Consider the following 17683-nt stretch of genomic DNA (forward strand, 5'->3'; position numbering starts at 1 on the left):
AGAACCTTCATCTCCAAACCTTCATCGTCGCCGCACCGCTGCCTCCGTCGACCCACCTTATGTCTCTTTTTGTCTCTTTTTCTTCGTTTCATTTGGTTTTTTTTTTTTTTTTTTTTATCTATTGAAAATTTGAAAGAAATAAACATTACAAAAAATATGTATGTTTCAGAATATGGAAATGGGATTTGTGTGCAAGTGGACTTGAAGGAAACTAATATGCATTTATTTGAATGTGACAGTGATATCAAGGTTTTCTTTGAGCTTTAGATTGGTAAAGTACTTTTTATCCATTTTGGATTTGGTAATGAGTTTCATCTGATATATATCTTGTTAGAACTTTGTGCAAATAGAAATACAAAACTAGCACTTAAGTGATTCCTTCACGTTTACAGAGAATATTTACTTACTGCTCTGTGCTTCATAACTGTGAGTTGAATACAAATTTTATTTTGTAGGAAGTGCTCCAATTTTGTGAATTGCGATGGATAAATTTCTCACAAAATTCAATTTTTCTCAACCAAGTGCTAGTACGGAAGCCAATCGTTCTCAACTTATAAATGAGCTCAATTTAGGACCTCTTGAAGCCGATCCAGGAGAAAGGGTAACCATTGCTGAATATAACCCTCGAATTCGGGATGAAGTGAGGAGACATTATATTCGAACAGGGCCTTGTCAATCTTTACTGAAAAAATATCCTACAACTCAAATAGGAAATAGAGGTCGTCAATTTGTTTCAAATTGGTACAAAGGTCCACATTCTAAATGGTTGGAGTATAGCATGAAGAAAGATGCCACATATTGCCTATGTTTTTATTTGTTCAAAATGAATTTGTACATGGAAATGCGGGTGATTTTTATATGAAAAATGGTTTTAGGGGTTGGAATAGGGCTCTTGAAAGATTCCATTTGCATGTTGGTGGGGTTAATAGCGTCCATGATAAATGTTTCAAGAAGATGCTAGATTTGTCAAATCATCATCAATCAATTCAAGTTGTTCTTGAAAAGCATTCCGAGAAGGAAAAAAGTGATTATCATATGCGTTTGGAAGCCTCAATTGATGTGGCAAGACTTCTTTTGCATCATAGGTTTCCTTTTCGGGGTCATGACGAAAGTGAATCTTCAACAAATCAAGGCTTCTTTCTAGGATTTTTACGATGGCACGGGGACAAGCATCCGGATGTGGGAAAAGTGATATTAGAAACTGCTCCATAAAATGATACTTTGACTTGTCCTATGATCCAAAAAGGCATTATCAATGCTTGTGCAAAAGAAACGGTGAAAGCTATAATTGGAGACTTGAATGGAGATTACTTTGGTATATTAGTGGATGAGTCCAAATATATCTCACACAAAGAACAAATGGCTCTCATGTTGCGGTATGTTGATAAGAATAGTGAGGTGGTAGAACGATTTATCAGTCTAGTCCATGTTAGTGATACATCGGCATGCTCATTAAAGAAAGAAATCTACTCTTTGCTTTCCAATCACTCACTAAGTCCATCTAAAATACGTAGACAAGGTTATGATGGAGCTAGTAATATGAGAGGAGAGATAAATGGTCTCAAAACTTTGATTAAGAAAGATAGTCCATCGTCATATCACATTTATTATTTTGCTCATCAATTGCAATTAATACTTGTAGCTATTGCTAAAAAACATGGGGATGTTGAAGACTTCTTTGATCATGTTACTAATGTGTTGAATGCTGTTGGAGGATCTTTTAAGCATAGAAATTTGATTCGTCAATCATCAAGCTGAAAAGTTGGAGCAGTTACTTGAATAAGGTGAAGTTCATACTAGACGAGGACTAAATCAAATACGTGGACTTCAAAGACCAGGTGATACTCATTGGGGATCACATTTCAAAACATTAGATAACTTTATTGTTATTTTTGTCACACCCCGACTTTACTAGGGTGTGATGGGCACCCGACCCCATATCTGGAGCCGAGCGAACCCGCTGACTCTTGTTACATATAGAAACCCTTGAATCAGTAAAGAAAGAAATACATAGTAAGCTCTCCAAATTTTTTTGTTCATAAGTAAGCTCTGACATCATGTAAGACTCGTGACATAAAACATAATAGCATATCGGCTGCTGGAGCCGCTTACAGACTGACAACCCAATACCCATTGCTTTGTCTGCAAAGTCTCTAACATAGAACAAAACATCATAGCATATACTTGGACTTGGCAATTCTCCGGGACAAATGGAGTTCGCCATCTCCGCTGGAACACCTTCAGTAAGTTCTTCTAATCATCTGGGAGTACCTGCGCGGCATGAAACGCAGCCCTCGAAGAAGAGGGGTCAGTACGAGCAATGTACTGAGTATGTAAGGCATGTATAATAACATACAGAAGGTATAGAACAGGGATACTAACATAAAGGAGACATAGCGCATGTCATGAGGTGGAAAGTTAACCTGTACATATAAATGCCCTTTGGCGGATACCATGCATGCTTAGCTTTCCTTTAAAATCTTTCCTTGTTCATATGTATATATAAAAATAAGACATATCATATTGCCGAGGCGTCAGCAGCCGATCCATTTAACCATAAATATACACATCCCGCGTCCGGGCATCCCGCGTCCGGGACGATATCATGTCATATAATGCCAACTGATCAGGTGGATATGCGTTTATAACGCGCTGCCCTTATTTCCATCTTCCCCGTATGCGTAGACATACATCATGTACATATATTAGCGTCTATAGCGCTCTGGCTCTTTTATCACATACATATACGTGTGTCATGTACATACATCAGCGTCTATAGCGCTCTGGTTCTTTTATCATATACATATACTCGTAACATGCATACAACATGTTCGAGAGTCCAAGAAAACCATTTCCACGTCGGAGTGACGTAAGGTCGGTAGCCTCCGATTACATTATGGAACAATCGTGGTCGCCTTGTCTCGCCTTGAAGGAACAAGTATTTTAAGGCGAGACTACCAACGGAAAATAGCTTTAAGAGAGAGCATAAAATGAAATTATGGGCATTATAACCGTCAATTCATACGCTTTGGAGTCTTTTAGAAACTAGTGTCATGGCTACGGAATAGAATTAAGGTTTAAGAACTAGTATAACACTTTCATATTCACATTGGGTTCTTAGCTCAAGACTCTTAGTCATGGAATCATTCTTGTCGTACTTATCATGGGCATATTCTTTTTTCTGACATCATAGCTATCTTTATCGTCATAGAAGTATTCTTGTCGGGATAGATATAGTACTTGCCATTTGGTAATGGAATAAGGATCGAAGGTTTCTTTTGGATTCAGCTTCAAGGTAAGTCAAGCGGAACAATAAGGTAAATCCGGGAACAGTGGGCCCACCTCGGATCAAATGAGGCGGCGCACTAAATTTACATATGTTACATGTCATGGCGTTACTTGTGAGGGTTTTAGGGTAGTCGGGTTCTATTTATGCGAGTTCTAGAGGTTTAAGAAATTCTTCCAACATTTTGCACACTTTTTAGTTCAATTCTTCTAATTGAAAAAGGGGAAACTTTAGATGCGGATTCTGGAGGGTAGAAGGGTCCCCGAGGTTCTTATTCAACATATTACATCTAAGACATGCCATAGAAAGAAGGGTGAAGCCTTACATACCTTTTCTGCTTCTTATGCAACTCCAAATTCACGTTCCAAACCCGCCAAAATCTACAAATTGGTCATGTTTACCAAAACTTGATTAGAGCCTTTAGAAGTTGATTCTTTGAAGTAATACTTCGTCTGCCGAAATTTCGGCAGCATCTCCCCTGTAAATGTGCCATCCCACCAAGTTCAACTTGGCCAATTCTAATCAACAACAATCCCGGGAATTCAACCCGGCCAAACTATCAACAACAATGCCAACAATCATAATAACAATTTCAATTAACATACTACTTCCTTCAAGACTTTCCAACTCCAACAAAAACAATAACAATTAACAACACATTTCTCTTATTTTAGGTTCACAATTCTCATCAACAACCATGCATTGACAACCTTACTTACGCAATATACGAATTCAAGCTAGCGTCGCATTATTTCTTCATTATTCCGATAACGATTACCACTTCATCTTAAATCACCAAACCTTCATTTTTCACCATGAAATTCTCAATACAACAACTAAAACATTAAGTAGAATTAATTCACTATAATTTTCCAAAATATCACCATGTTCGGCCTGTCACGACCCAACCCCGTGGGCCGCGACCAGTGCCCGAGCTGGGCACCTATATGTACCCGATACCCCAAATTAGCATATTAACAGAATAATAATATAATAATAATATTAGTGGTCGCTACAGAACTTAGCAGAAAAGCAGACTTGGCACACATAGGCCGATAAGGCCATCACAGAACAGAATATCCCAAACATATGTACAGAACCCACACAGATGTATCCACAGACCTCTACAGAACATATCATAATCATAAGACGGGACAGGGCCCCGTCATACCCTGAACAAAGTACATATCCAGATAGCAGTGACAGACTGTACCAAAAGATGGGCTCTGTAGAAGAGAGCGCCCCAAATAGCAGAAATAGGATCCTAAACGTGTGGATCAGCGAACCTGTCGTCAGTACCTGCGCGGCATGAAAACGCAGCCCCCGAAGAAAGGGGGTCAGTACGAAATATGTACTGAATATGTAAAGCGGAATCACAGAAGTCAAATCATAATGGTTATAGAAAATGAGTACAGAATCCAGAGTGTCAAATGCATATTTCCAAAACAGACAGAATGCGTACAGAAACATATGTCATATCATATCATATCCGGTCCCTGACACGGGACTCGGCAGACAGAATGTGGCCACCCTCCCGACGCTGGTGCCACTATACAGAGGAATCAGAAAAAGGGGCGTGGCCCCGTATCATATAATGTCATATCAAAATGGCCATACAGATCAGATCAGAATAGGCGGACATGGCACATCATACTCCACAGACCCTTGTACGCGTATACCTGCCCCCTCACATCGGGACGCGGCGAACAATGCAGAGAATTACGCTTGACAACATATCCTGGCCCGGGCTCAGTGTGGGAAACATTGGGACATCCACGAATGAAGTAGTGAGAGACTAATGCAATTTAAAAATATAATAAATGTTTTCAAAGACTCGATGAAGCGTATCAAAGACAAACAAATCCAATGGGGTCGGACGGAATCATAATAAATGTATTTCGGATATCATAATAAATTACAGAAGTATAACTTTCCCGAAGTCATTCCGAGTGTCAAAATAATTTATAATATTTAACAGAATATTTAAAATAATATTCGTTAAGCGATTAGTAGGGTAATTAAAACATTTCTTTCAAAAATCGCTTAAAAAGGAAGCTTTAACACATTAGGGGCAAAACCGTAAATAGAGGGCCCGCCTTGGGACAAACAAGGCGGCGGGCTCAAATTGTGCCCTCTAAGCATATAGTATCACCTAAAAAGGTTATACAAACATTCTATGATTTTCTGAATAATTTAGAGCAAAATTGCATAATTTCAGAAAAAAAAAAACGTATCAAAATGGTTCAATTCTACTGAAGGAAAAACTGAAATTTTGTCTTGCGGATTCCGAGGGCCAAGAGGTCCTTCGAGGCCCGGATCCGACCCTAACACACTAGGGGCATGCCAAGGGAAGAATTGGGATTGCTTTACATACCTTTCGCGCTCCTTAAGCCTTTCCAAACTCACTTCCCGTTTCGTCGAAAAACTGCAATTGGTCAAGTTTACCAATTGTGAATTATTAATGCCATTATTTCAACTTTAAGCATATTTGGCTACCGAAATTTCGGCAGCACTTCCCCTATACATATGACACCCCGAGAATTCAACTCGGCTATAAATCATCAACAACAACCCAAACGACAACAACAATATCAACAATGAACATTAAAAACACAAATATCCTTCAACTAGTCATTTTTCTCACAAGTTGACATAATCTTCAATTCAACCCAACTTTCAACTAAGATCAATAATTTCATATTCAACAACCATCATGATCATCACCATATAGTTCTAGAAACATTTCATATCGTTTTCCTTAAGATATACACTCGATATACATGATATACAATCTTCCGCCAAAATCATAACTTATGCAAAACATCAAATCTTTGGCATACAACTTCATAACAAGTTTCCAACTTCCAAATTCATCAACCATAATCATAATTCACATCTTAACAACTTCATTTCCATAATATCACAAAATTATTCTAAAGTGACATAATCATCTACATTCCAACTTCAACCAAAATTCATTCAACTTTCATTCCCAATATAATTTCCATCATAACCACAACTAGAATGCAACATAAAATTCAACTCATATATGTATACAACATATATACACCCATGGCTACATATATATATACATACCCACTTTGCAAACTTCCTTATTTCCATAATTTCTACTCATTTCCACATACCACAACATAAACAAACCTTCATAACATAAGAAAAAGGAATTGATTCTTACCTTTTTCTACAAACTTCTTCACTTGAACAAGTTGTCAACTTGAAGAAATAAGTGCTCCTTCTTCCAAAACAACTACACCAAGTTGTAGAGGACACTTAATTTAGTAGGAATTCAATAAGAAAATAATTTTAGAGGCAAGATTTTGAGCGGTGATTTTTCTATGGCCAAACCCGAAATGCCCTCTTTTTGTTCTTGTTTTTCTCTTGTTTTTCCTCCTATTCTTTCTCTTGAAAGTTCTATGGAATTTGGATGATTAAGTGGTCTTTTATTCATTGACCACATGACTTAATTCCATGGGCTTGGATCCTTTTTATGGACCATGGCTGAATGGCTCCTCACTTGGGCCTGAATTTCTTTTTTTCATTTTTTTGGGCCAACTCGGTTGGTCCCGAGTTGGGCCTAGCCCACTGACCTTTCGACCTTAAAACGTTCATATCTCCTTGTACCGACGTCACCTGGGAACCCACGACCTATGGATGGAAAGCTAATTCAATTATCTACAACTTCTATTTCAAGGTATTTTCGAAATTCCAAACTTACAATACAGTTTTTGCCCCCCAAAGTCAGGTCACCCGAAAACGTTTTCTTAAAAATATTCGTTTGGAGGGTTTCCACTTTGATTTGGTCCAAAGGTACTTCATGAGTTGTGTTTAACTTTACATATGTGATTCATATGACTATTCAAATGTTCCAAAAAAAATCTCGGTATGTGGGCCCCACCCCAGCAGATGCTCCGAGGTTCAAAAATACGGGATATAACATCCTCCCCCCCTTTAGAACATTCGTCCTCGAATGTTAAATTAATCTCATAGGGTTTGAAAATACTTTGGGGGAGTTCATGTTTATAGACATCACATATGACACACGATTGATATTGGAATAAATTAAAGCAGGGATTTAAGGTTACCTGTGGGTATAGAGAACAAATGAGGATATTTCTTCTTCATTTCCTCTTCGGCCTCCCATGTCATTTCCTCCCTATTATCGTTCCGCCACAGTACCTTAACAGAGGCTACATCTTTATTCCGAAGCCTCCTTACCTGACGATCCAAAATAGATACGGGCTGCTCCTCGTACGATAGTTGCTCCGTCACCTGAATATCATCAGCAGGAAATATTCTAGAAGGGTCACCGACGCATTTACGAAGCATAGAGACATGAAATACCGGATGTACCGCTTCCAAATCAGATGGCAAATCTAGCTCATAGGCGACATTTCCAGTTTTTCGAACAATCTGATAAGGCCCAATATAACGCGGACTGAGCTTACCCTTTCTGCCGAACCGCATCACGCCTTTCATAGGCGATACCTTCAGGAATACCCAATCGCCTACCTGAAACTCCAACGGTCGACGCCGTTTATCCGCGTATGACTTCTGTCGGCTCTGGGCTGCCAACAGTCGCTCCCGAATAAGTTTTACCTTGTCCACGGCCTGCTGGACCATATCTGGGCCAATCAACTCTGACTCGCCAATATCAAACCAGCCAATCGGCGATCTGCATTTCCTGCCATATAGAGCCTCGTACGGAGCCATCTGGATGCTGGAATGGTAACTGTTATTATATGCAAACTCAATCAATGGCAAGTGATCATCCCAGCTGCCTCTAAAATCAATAACGCAGGCCCGCAACATATCCCCCAGCGTCTGTATAGTGCGCTCGGCCTGTCCGTCGCTCTGAGGATGAAAGGCCGTGCTCAGACTCACCTGAGTCCCTAGACCCTCCTGAAACGACCTCCAGAAACGCGCCGTAAACTGGGCGCCTCTGTCAGAAATAATAGATATAGGAACTCCGTGAAGCTTCACAATCTCTCTAATATAGAGCCTGGCATAATCCTCGGCGGAATAAGTAGTCCTGACGGGAAGAAAATGGGCTGGTTTCGTCAGCCTATCAACAACGACCCAGATGGAATCATACTTCCGTGGAGTGCAAGGCAAACCTGTAATGAAGTCCATATTAATAACCTCCCACTTCCAAGTCGGGATTTCCATCTCCTGCAACAGTCCACCCGGCTTCTGATGCTCAATCTTGACCTGCTGACAATTAGGGCACTGGGCGACGAACTCTGCAATATCCCGCTTCATGCCGTCCCATCAGTATAAGCATTGGAGATCATGGTACATCTTCGTAGACCCAGGATGGACCGAATAGCGAGCATAATGTGCCTCGCTCATAACCTGCTGCCGAAGGCCTGCACTATCAGGTACACACAACCTGCCTCTGTATAACAAAGTACCGTCCGGTGAAAACTCGAACGGAGTCCTCTCCTTATCATAGGCTGTGTCCCTGTACTGAGCTAATACAGGATCTTCGTATTGACGCCGCTTAATATCGTCCCTGAGGGATGACTCAGAAACCTCTCGAACAGAAATCCGTGTATCTCCAGAATCGGCCAGACGAACCCCGAGACTAGCCAACTACTGAATATCACGGGCTATCTCTCTCCTGTCTGGCTGTAAATCGGCCAAACTGCCCATAGACTTCCGACTGAGCGCATCGGCAACAACATTAGCCTTACCCGGATGATACAGAATATCCACGTCATAATCTTTCAGAAGCTCCAGCCACCTCCGCTGTCGCAAATTAAGCTCTCTCTGCCTGAAAATATACTGGAGACTCTTATGATCAGTATAGATATCCACATGAACGCCATATAAATAGTGTCTCCATATCTTCAGAGCATGAATTACCGCTGCGAGCTCCAGATCGTGGGTAGGATAATTCTTCTCATGCTGCTTGAGCTGCCGGGAAGCATACGCTATAACTCTGCCATGCTGCATCAATACACAGCCCAACCCCATGCCAGAAGCGTCACAATAAATAACATACCCGTCCGGTCCCTCTGGAAGAGTCAGAACTGGGGCTGTAGTCAGCTTCTCCTTCAGCAACTGGAAGCTCCGTTCACAAGCGTCAGACCACAGGAACTTAGCTCCCTTCTGAGTCATCCTTGTCAAAGGCGCTGAAATCGAAGCAAACTTCTCCACAAATCTCCTGTAATAGCCTGCTAACCCCAGGAAACTGCGTACCTCTGTGGGCGTCGTAGGTCTGGGCCAATTCTTCACGGCCTCAATCTTCTGTGTGTCCACCCGGACACCATCAGCTGCAATAACATGCCCCAAGAAAGCCACTGAAGATAGCCAGAATTCACACTTAGAAAATTTCGCATATAATTTCTGATGCCGGAGTACCCCTAATACCGATCTCAGATGATCTGCGTGCTCCGCCTCAGACCGGGAATAAACCAGGATATCATCAATGAATACAATTACAAACATATCCAAGAATGGCCTGAATACCCGGTTCATCAAATCCATGAATACTGCGGGGGCATTAGTAAGCCCAAAAGACATAACCCTGAACTCGTAATGCCCATATCGGGTCCGGAAAGCTGTCTTAGGGATATCGGCCTCTCGTACTCGCACCTGGTGGTAACCGGATCGAAGATCTATCTTCGAAAAACACTTAGCGCCCTGCAGCTGATCAAACAAATCATCAATCCTGGGGAGGGGGTATTTATTCTTTATAGTTACCTTATTCAGCTGCCGATAATCAATACACATACGCAGCGACCCGTCCTTCTTACGCACAAATAATACCGGGGCTCCCCAAGGCGAAGTACTGGGTCTGATGAAGCCCTTATCCAACAAATCTTTCAGTTGCTCCTTCAACTCCTTTAATTCTGCAGGCGCCATTCTATACGGAGGAATAGAGATAGGCTGAGTGTCTGGGAGTAAATCAATAGAGAAATCTATCTCCCGCTCTGGAGGAAGACCTGGAAGCTCGTCGGGGAAAACATCTGGAAACTCATTAACCACGGGGACTGACTGAAGTGTCGACGTCTCTGCGTCCAAGTCTTGCACCCGTACCAGATGATAGATATAACCCTTTCTAATCATTTTCTTTGCCTTAAGGTATGAAATAAACTTACCTTTCGGCGATGCTGTATTTCCAGCCCAATCTAAAACTGGCTCCCCGGGAAACTGGAAGCGAACCACCTTATTCTGGCAGTCAACATTAGCATAACAGGAAGCTAGCCAGTCCATACCCATAATAACATCAAATTCAGTCATATCTAACTCTACCAGATCTGCCATAGTATCACGGCCACATACAATCACAGAAAAGTCTTTATAAACCTGTTTCGCTACAATAAAGTCCCCTATCGGTGTGACTACCTCAAATGGCTCTATAGGTTCAGACATAATACCAATTTTACCGGCAACAAGAGGTGAAATATATGATAAAGTTGAACCTGGATCAATTAATGCATACACAGACCGAGAGAAGACCAATAAAGTACCTGTAACGACATTAGGAGATGCCTCCTGATCCTGGCGGTTGGCCAAAGCATAAATGCGGTTCGAAGAACCGCTAATACCAGAAGCTCCACCACGGCCTCTGCCGCGACCCGCTGGTGCCGAAATACCCTGCCCCGTAGGGCGCATAGCCACTGACGAAGATGAAGACCCAGCGGCTGATCCGGTAGGCTGCGCTGCACCACCCGAACTACCCTTATACGGGCAATCTCTCACAGAATGGCCCTGACGACCACAAGAAAAGCATGCACCGGTGGCTCTGTAGCACTCTCCCGTATGGTATCTGCCGCAAAAAGAACACTGAACCCTGGGTGGCCTCATCTGACCAGAACCCCTATCTGTCCGCGAACCTGAAGCCCTGGAGCTCTGGCCTGCTCCTGAATACCCTGGGCTATCGAATCTTCGACCTGCAGGCTGGGGAGGCGCGCTCTGCGCCGGCTGAGATGAAAATCTGCTAGGCTGCTGCGGCTGTTGGGGCTGTCTGCCCCGAAAGTCTCCAGATGACCTGGCCCTCTTGGGCTGTCTCCGATCCTGGCCCCTGTCAGGCTGGTGTCCTCCTCTGCCCCGATCCTCCATGCCCTGGGCATGGGCCTGGATACGGGCAATGTCCATACCGGGCTGAGCAGCCAATACTAAGCAGCTATCAACAAAATACCGATCCAGCCCCATAATATATCTATGCATCCGGTCCGCCATAGTAGCCACCACAGTAGGTGCATATCGGGCCAAGGAATCAAACTCCAAACTATAGTCCCGAATACTGCGGCCCTTCTGCCTCAATAATAAGAATCTATCAGATCTGGCTCGTCGCAACTCTGGGGGCAGAAAGTGTCCAAGAAATGCCTGAGAAAAATCGCCCCAAACTGCTGGAGGAGCGCCGTCCCCCCTGGATAGCCCCCATGACTCGTACCAGTTTGCCGCCACATCATATAACCGGTACGAAGCTAACGCGACTGACTCTGTCTCGGAAGCATTAATCAAATCTAGATTGCGTCGCATCTTCCTAATAAACTCCTCAGGATCCTCCTCGGGCTTTGTCCCGAAGAACTCTGGAGGGTTACAAGTCAAAAACTCACGGGCTCTCGAACTATCACGCCTGACTGCCCGGTCACCTCCCAGTCCATGCCCCTGAACCTGCCCTGCCACAAGTCTAGTCAGCAACTGGACTGCCTCCCTCATAGACTGATCCTCAGTGCCTGGCCGTGGAGCTGGAGGCTCAGGTACTGGAACTGCGGGAGCTGGCAGTGGAGCCATCCCCCGATCTGCAGCTACGGCTGCCCCAATCTCCTCCACGAGTGGCGGTGTAGAAGAACCCTCTGTCTGGGGAAAAGTCTCCGGAGCAATATATACCTGGGCCCTGGTAGTCCTCTGGACCCGGCTAGTCTTTCCTACGGCAACTGACTTGGCCTTTTGGGCCGCTGTCGCTTTTTTTGGAGGCATATCTGCAAATATAGCCACTCGTTAGGAAGGGGTCATCCTGATAACACAGCTCTATCGCACGATCTAAGACAGAAAGAAGAGTAGTATCCTAATGCCCTATAGCCTCCTGTTTATAGGTGTGGTGCACAACACACCGATAAACAAGACTCTACTAGACACAGTCTGTGGACATTCCGAGGACGAACCGCTCTGATACCATTTTTGTCACGACCCAACCCCGTGGGCCGCGACCAGTGCCCGAGCTGGGCACCTATACGTACCCGATACCCCAAATTAGCATATTAACAGAATAATAATATAATAATAATATTAGTGGTCGCTACAGAACTTAGCAGAAAAGCAGACTTGGCACACATAGGCCGATAAGGCCATCACAGAACAGAATATCCCAAACATATGTACAGAACCCACACAGATGTATCCACAGACCTCTACAGAACATATCATAATCATAAGACGGGACAGGGCCCCGTCATACCCTGAACAAAGTACATATCCAGATAGCAGTGACAGACTGTACCAAAAGATGGGCTCTGTAGAAGAGAGCGCCCCAAATAGCAGAAATAGGATCCTAAACGTGTGGATCAGCGAACCTGTCGTCAGTACCTGCGCGGCATGAAAACGCTGCCCCCGAAGAAAGGGGGTCAGTACGAAATATGTACTGAATATGTAAAGCGGAATCACAGAAGTCAAATCATAATGGTTACAGAAAATGAGTACAGAATCCAGAGTGTCAAATGCATATTTCCAAAACAGACAGAATGCGTACAGAAACATATGTCATATCATATCATATCCGGTCCCTGACACGGGACTCGGCAGACAGAATGTGGCCACCCTCCCGACGCTGGTGCCACTATACAGAGGAATCAGAAAAAGGGGCGTGGCCCCGTATCATATAATGTCATATCAAAATGGCCATACAGATCAGATCAGAATAGGCGGACATGGCACATCATACTCCACAGACCCATGTACGCGTATACCTGCCCCCTCACATCGGGACGCGGCGAACAATGCAGAGAATTACGCTTGACAACATATCCTGGCCCGGGCTCAGTGTGGGAAACATTGGGACATCCACGAATGAAGTAGTGAGAGACTAATGCAATTTAAAAATATAATAAATGTTTTCAAAGACTCGATGAAGCGTATCAAAGACAAACAAATCCAATGGGGTCGGACGGAATCATAATAAATGTATTTCGGATATCATAATAAATTACAGAAGTATAACTTTCCCGAAGTCATTCCGAGTGTCAAAATAATTTATAATATTTAACAGAATATTTAAAATAATATTCGTTAAGCGATTAGTAGGGTAATTAAAATATTTCTTTCAAAAATCGCTTAAAAAGGAAGCTTTAACACATTAGGGGCAAAACCGTAAATAGAGGGCCCGCCTTGGGACAAACAAGGCGGCGGGCTCAAATTGTGCCCTCTAAGCATATAGTATCACCTAAAAAGGTTATACAAACATTCTATGATTTTCTGAATAATTTAGAGCAAAATTGCATAATTTCAGAAAAAAAAAACGTATCAAAATGGTTCAATTCTACTGAAGGAAAAACTGAAATTTTGTCTTGCGGATTCCGAGGGCCAAGAGGTCCTTCGAGGCCCGGATCCAACCCTAACACACTAGGGGCATGCCAAGGGAAGAATTGGGATTGCTTTACATACCTTTCGCGCTCCTTAAGCCTTTCCAAACTCACTTCCCGTTTCGTCGAAAAACTGCAATTGGTCAAGTTTACCAATTGTGAATTATTAATGCCATTATTTCAACTTTAAGCATATTTGGCTACCGAAATTTCGGCAGCACTTCCCCTATACATATGACACCCCGAGAATTCAACTCGGCTATAAATCATCAACAACAACCCAAACGACAACAACAATATCAACAATGAACATTAAAAACACAAATATCCTTCAACTAGTCATTTTTCTCACAAGTTGACATAATCTTCAATTCAACCCAACTTTCAACTAAGATCAATAATTTCATATTCAACAACCATCATGATCATCACCATATAGTTCTAGAAACATTTCATATCGTTTTCCTTAAGATATACACTCGATATACATGATATACAATCTTCCGCCAAAATCATAACTTATGCAAAACATCAAATCTTTGGCATACAACTTCATAACAAGTTTCCAACTTCCAAATTCATCAACCATAATCATAATTCACATCTTAACAACTTCATTTCCATAATATCACAAAATTATTCTAAAGTGACATAATCATCTACATTCCAACTTCAACCAAAATTCATTCAACTTTCATTCCCAATATAATTTCCATCATAACCACAACTAGAATGCAACATAAAATTCAACTCATATATGTATACAACATATATACACCCATGGCTACATATATATATACATACCCACTTTGCAAACTTCCTTATTTCCATAATTTCTACTCATTTCCACATACCACAACATAAACAAACCTTCATAACATAAGAAAAAGGAATTGATTCTTACCTTTTTCTACAAACTTCTTCACTTGAACAAGTTGTCAACTTGAAGAAATAAGTGCTCCTTCTTCCAAAACAACTACACCAAGTTGTAGAGGACACTTAATTTAGTAGGAATTCAACAAGAAAATAATTTTAGAGGCAAGATTTTGAGGGGTGATTTTTCTATGGCCAAACCCGAAATGCCCTCTTTTTGTTCTTGTTTTTCTCTTGTTTTTCCTCCTATTCTTTCTCTTGAAAGTTCTATGGAATTTGGATGATTAAGTGGTCTTTTATTCATTGACCACATGACTTAATTCCATGGGCTTGGATCCTTTTTATGGACCATGGCTGAATGGCTCCTCACTTGGGCCTGAATTTCTTTTTTTCATTTTTTTGGGCCAACTCGGTTGGTCCCGAGTTGGGCCTAGCCCACTGACCTTTCGACCTTAAAACGTTCATATCTCCTTGTACCGACGTCACCTGGGAACCCACGACCTATGGATGGAAAGCTAATTCAATTATCTACAACTTCTATTTCAAGGTATTTTCGAAATTCCAAACTTAAAATACAGTTTTTGCCCCCCAAAGTCAGGTCACCCGAAAACGTTTTCTTAAAAATATTCGTTTGGAGGGTTTCCACTTTGATTTGGTCCAAAGGTACTTCATGAGTTGTGTTTAACTTTACATATGTGATTCATATGACTTTTTAGATGTTCCAAAAAAAATCTCGGTATGTGGGCCCCACCCCAGCAGATGCTCCGAGGTTCAAAAATACGGGATATAACATCCTCCCCCCCTTTAGAACATTCGTCCTCGAATGTTAAATTAATCTCATAGGGTTTGAAAATACTTTGGGGGAGTTCATGTTTATAGACATCACATATGACACACGATTGATATTGGAATAAATTAAAGTAGGGATTTAAGGTTACCTGTGGGTATAGAGAACAAATGAGGATATTTCTTCTTCATTTCCTCTTCGGCCTCCCATGTCATTTCCTCCCTATTATCGTTCCGCCACAGTACCTTAACAGAGGCTACATCTTTATTCCGAAGCCTCCTTACCTGACGATCCAAAATAGATACGGGCTGCTCCTCGTACGATAGTTGCTCCGTCACCTGAATATCATCAGCAGGAAATATTCTAGAAGGGTCACCGACGCATTTACGAAGCATAGAGACATGAAATACCGGATGTACCGCTTCCAAATCAGATGGCAAATCTAGCTCATAGGCGACATTTCCAGTTTTTCGAACAATCTGATAAGGCCCAATATAACGCGGACTGAGCTTACCCTTTCTGCCGAACCGCATCACGCCTTTCATAGGCGATACCTTCAGGAATACCCAATCGCCTACCTGAAACTCCAACGGTCGACGCCGTTTATCCGCGTATGACTTCTGTCGGCTCTGGGCTGCCAACAGTCGCTCCCGAATAAGTTTTACCTTGTCCACGGCCTGCTGGACCATATCTGGGCCAATCAACTCTGACTCGCCAATATCAAACCAGCCAATCGGCGATCTGCATTTCCTGCCATATAGAGCCTCGTACGGAGCCATCTGGATGCTGGAATGGTAACTGTTATTATATGCAAACTCAATCAATGGCAAGTGATCATCCCAGCTGCCTCTGAAATCAATAACGCAGGCCCGCAACATATCCCCCAGCGTCTGTATAGTGCGCTCGGCCTGTCCGTCGCTCTGAGGATGAAAGGCCGTGCTCAGACTCACCTGAGTCCCTAGACCCTCCTGAAACGACCTCCAGAAACGCGCCGTAAACTGGGCGCCTCTGTCAGAAATAATAGATATAGGAACTCTGTGAAGCTTCACAATCTCTCTAATATAGAGCCTGGCATAATCCTCGGCGGAATAAGTAGTCCTGACGGGAAGAAAATGGGCTGGTTTCGTCAGCCTATCAACAACGACCCAGATGGAATCATACTTCCGTGGAGTGCAAGGCAAACCTGTAATGAAGTCCATATTAATAACCTCCCACTTCCAAGTCGGGATTTCCATCTCCTGCAACAGTCCACCCGGCTTCTGATGCTCAATCTTGACCTGCTGACAATTAGGGCACTGGGCGACGAACTCTGCAATATCCCGCTTCATGCCGTCCCACCAGTATAAGCATCGGAGATCATGGTACATCTTCGTAGACCCAGGATGGACCGAATAGCGAGCATAATGTGCCTCGCTCATAACCTGCTGCCGAAGGCCTGCACTATCAGGTACACACAACCTGCCTCTGTATAACAAAGTACCGTCCGGTGAAAACTCGAACGGAGTCCTCTCCTTATCATAGGCTGTGTCCCTGTACGGAGCTAATACAGGATCTTCGTATTGACGCCGCTTAATATCGTCCCTGAGGGATGACTCAGAAACCTCTCGAATAGAAATCTGTGTATCTCCAGAATCGGCCAGACGAACCCCGAGACTAGCCAACTGCTGAATATCACGGGCTATCTCTCTCCTGTCTGGCTGTAAATCGGCCAAACTGCCCATAGACTTCCGACTGAGCGCATCGGCAACAACATTAGCCTTACCCGGATGATACAGAATATCCACGTCATAATCTTTCAGAAGCTCCAGCCACCTCCGCTGTCGAAAATTAAGCTCTCTCTGCCTGAAAATATACTGGAGACTCTTATGATCAGTATAGATATCCACATGAACGCCATATAAATAGTGTCTCTATATCTTCAGAGCATGAATTACCGCTGCGAGCTCCAGATCGTGGGTAGGATAATTCTTCTCATGCTGCTTGAGCTGCCGGGAAGCATACGCTATAACTCTGCCATGCTGCATCAATACACAGCCCAACCCCATGCCAGAAGCGTCACAATAAATAACATACCCGTCCGGTCCCTCTGGAAGAGTCAGAACTGGGGCTGTAGTCAGCTTCTCCTTCAGCAACTGGAAGCTCCGTTCACAAGCGTCAGACCACAGGAACTTAGCTCCCTTCTGAGTC

General features: G+C 42.9%; 1 protein-coding gene across 1 annotated transcript; it reads left to right on the forward strand.

Annotated features, from left to right (window-relative positions):
• The first annotated feature begins 481 nt into the window (after positions 1–481).
• Positions 482–1758, forward strand: LOC132637307 (uncharacterized). Its single transcript, XM_060354419.1, has 2 exons — positions 482–749; positions 1247–1758. Exons 1-2 carry the CDS (start codon positions 482–484, stop codon positions 1756–1758), a joined length of 780 nt encoding a protein of 259 aa, XP_060210402.1.
• The last annotated feature ends 15925 nt before the right edge of the window (positions 1759–17683 follow it).

This window comes from Lycium barbarum, chromosome 4 (genome assembly GCF_019175385.1).
Source record: "Lycium barbarum isolate Lr01 chromosome 4, ASM1917538v2, whole genome shotgun sequence".
NCBI classification, from domain to species: Eukaryota; Viridiplantae; Streptophyta; class Magnoliopsida; order Solanales; family Solanaceae; genus Lycium; species Lycium barbarum.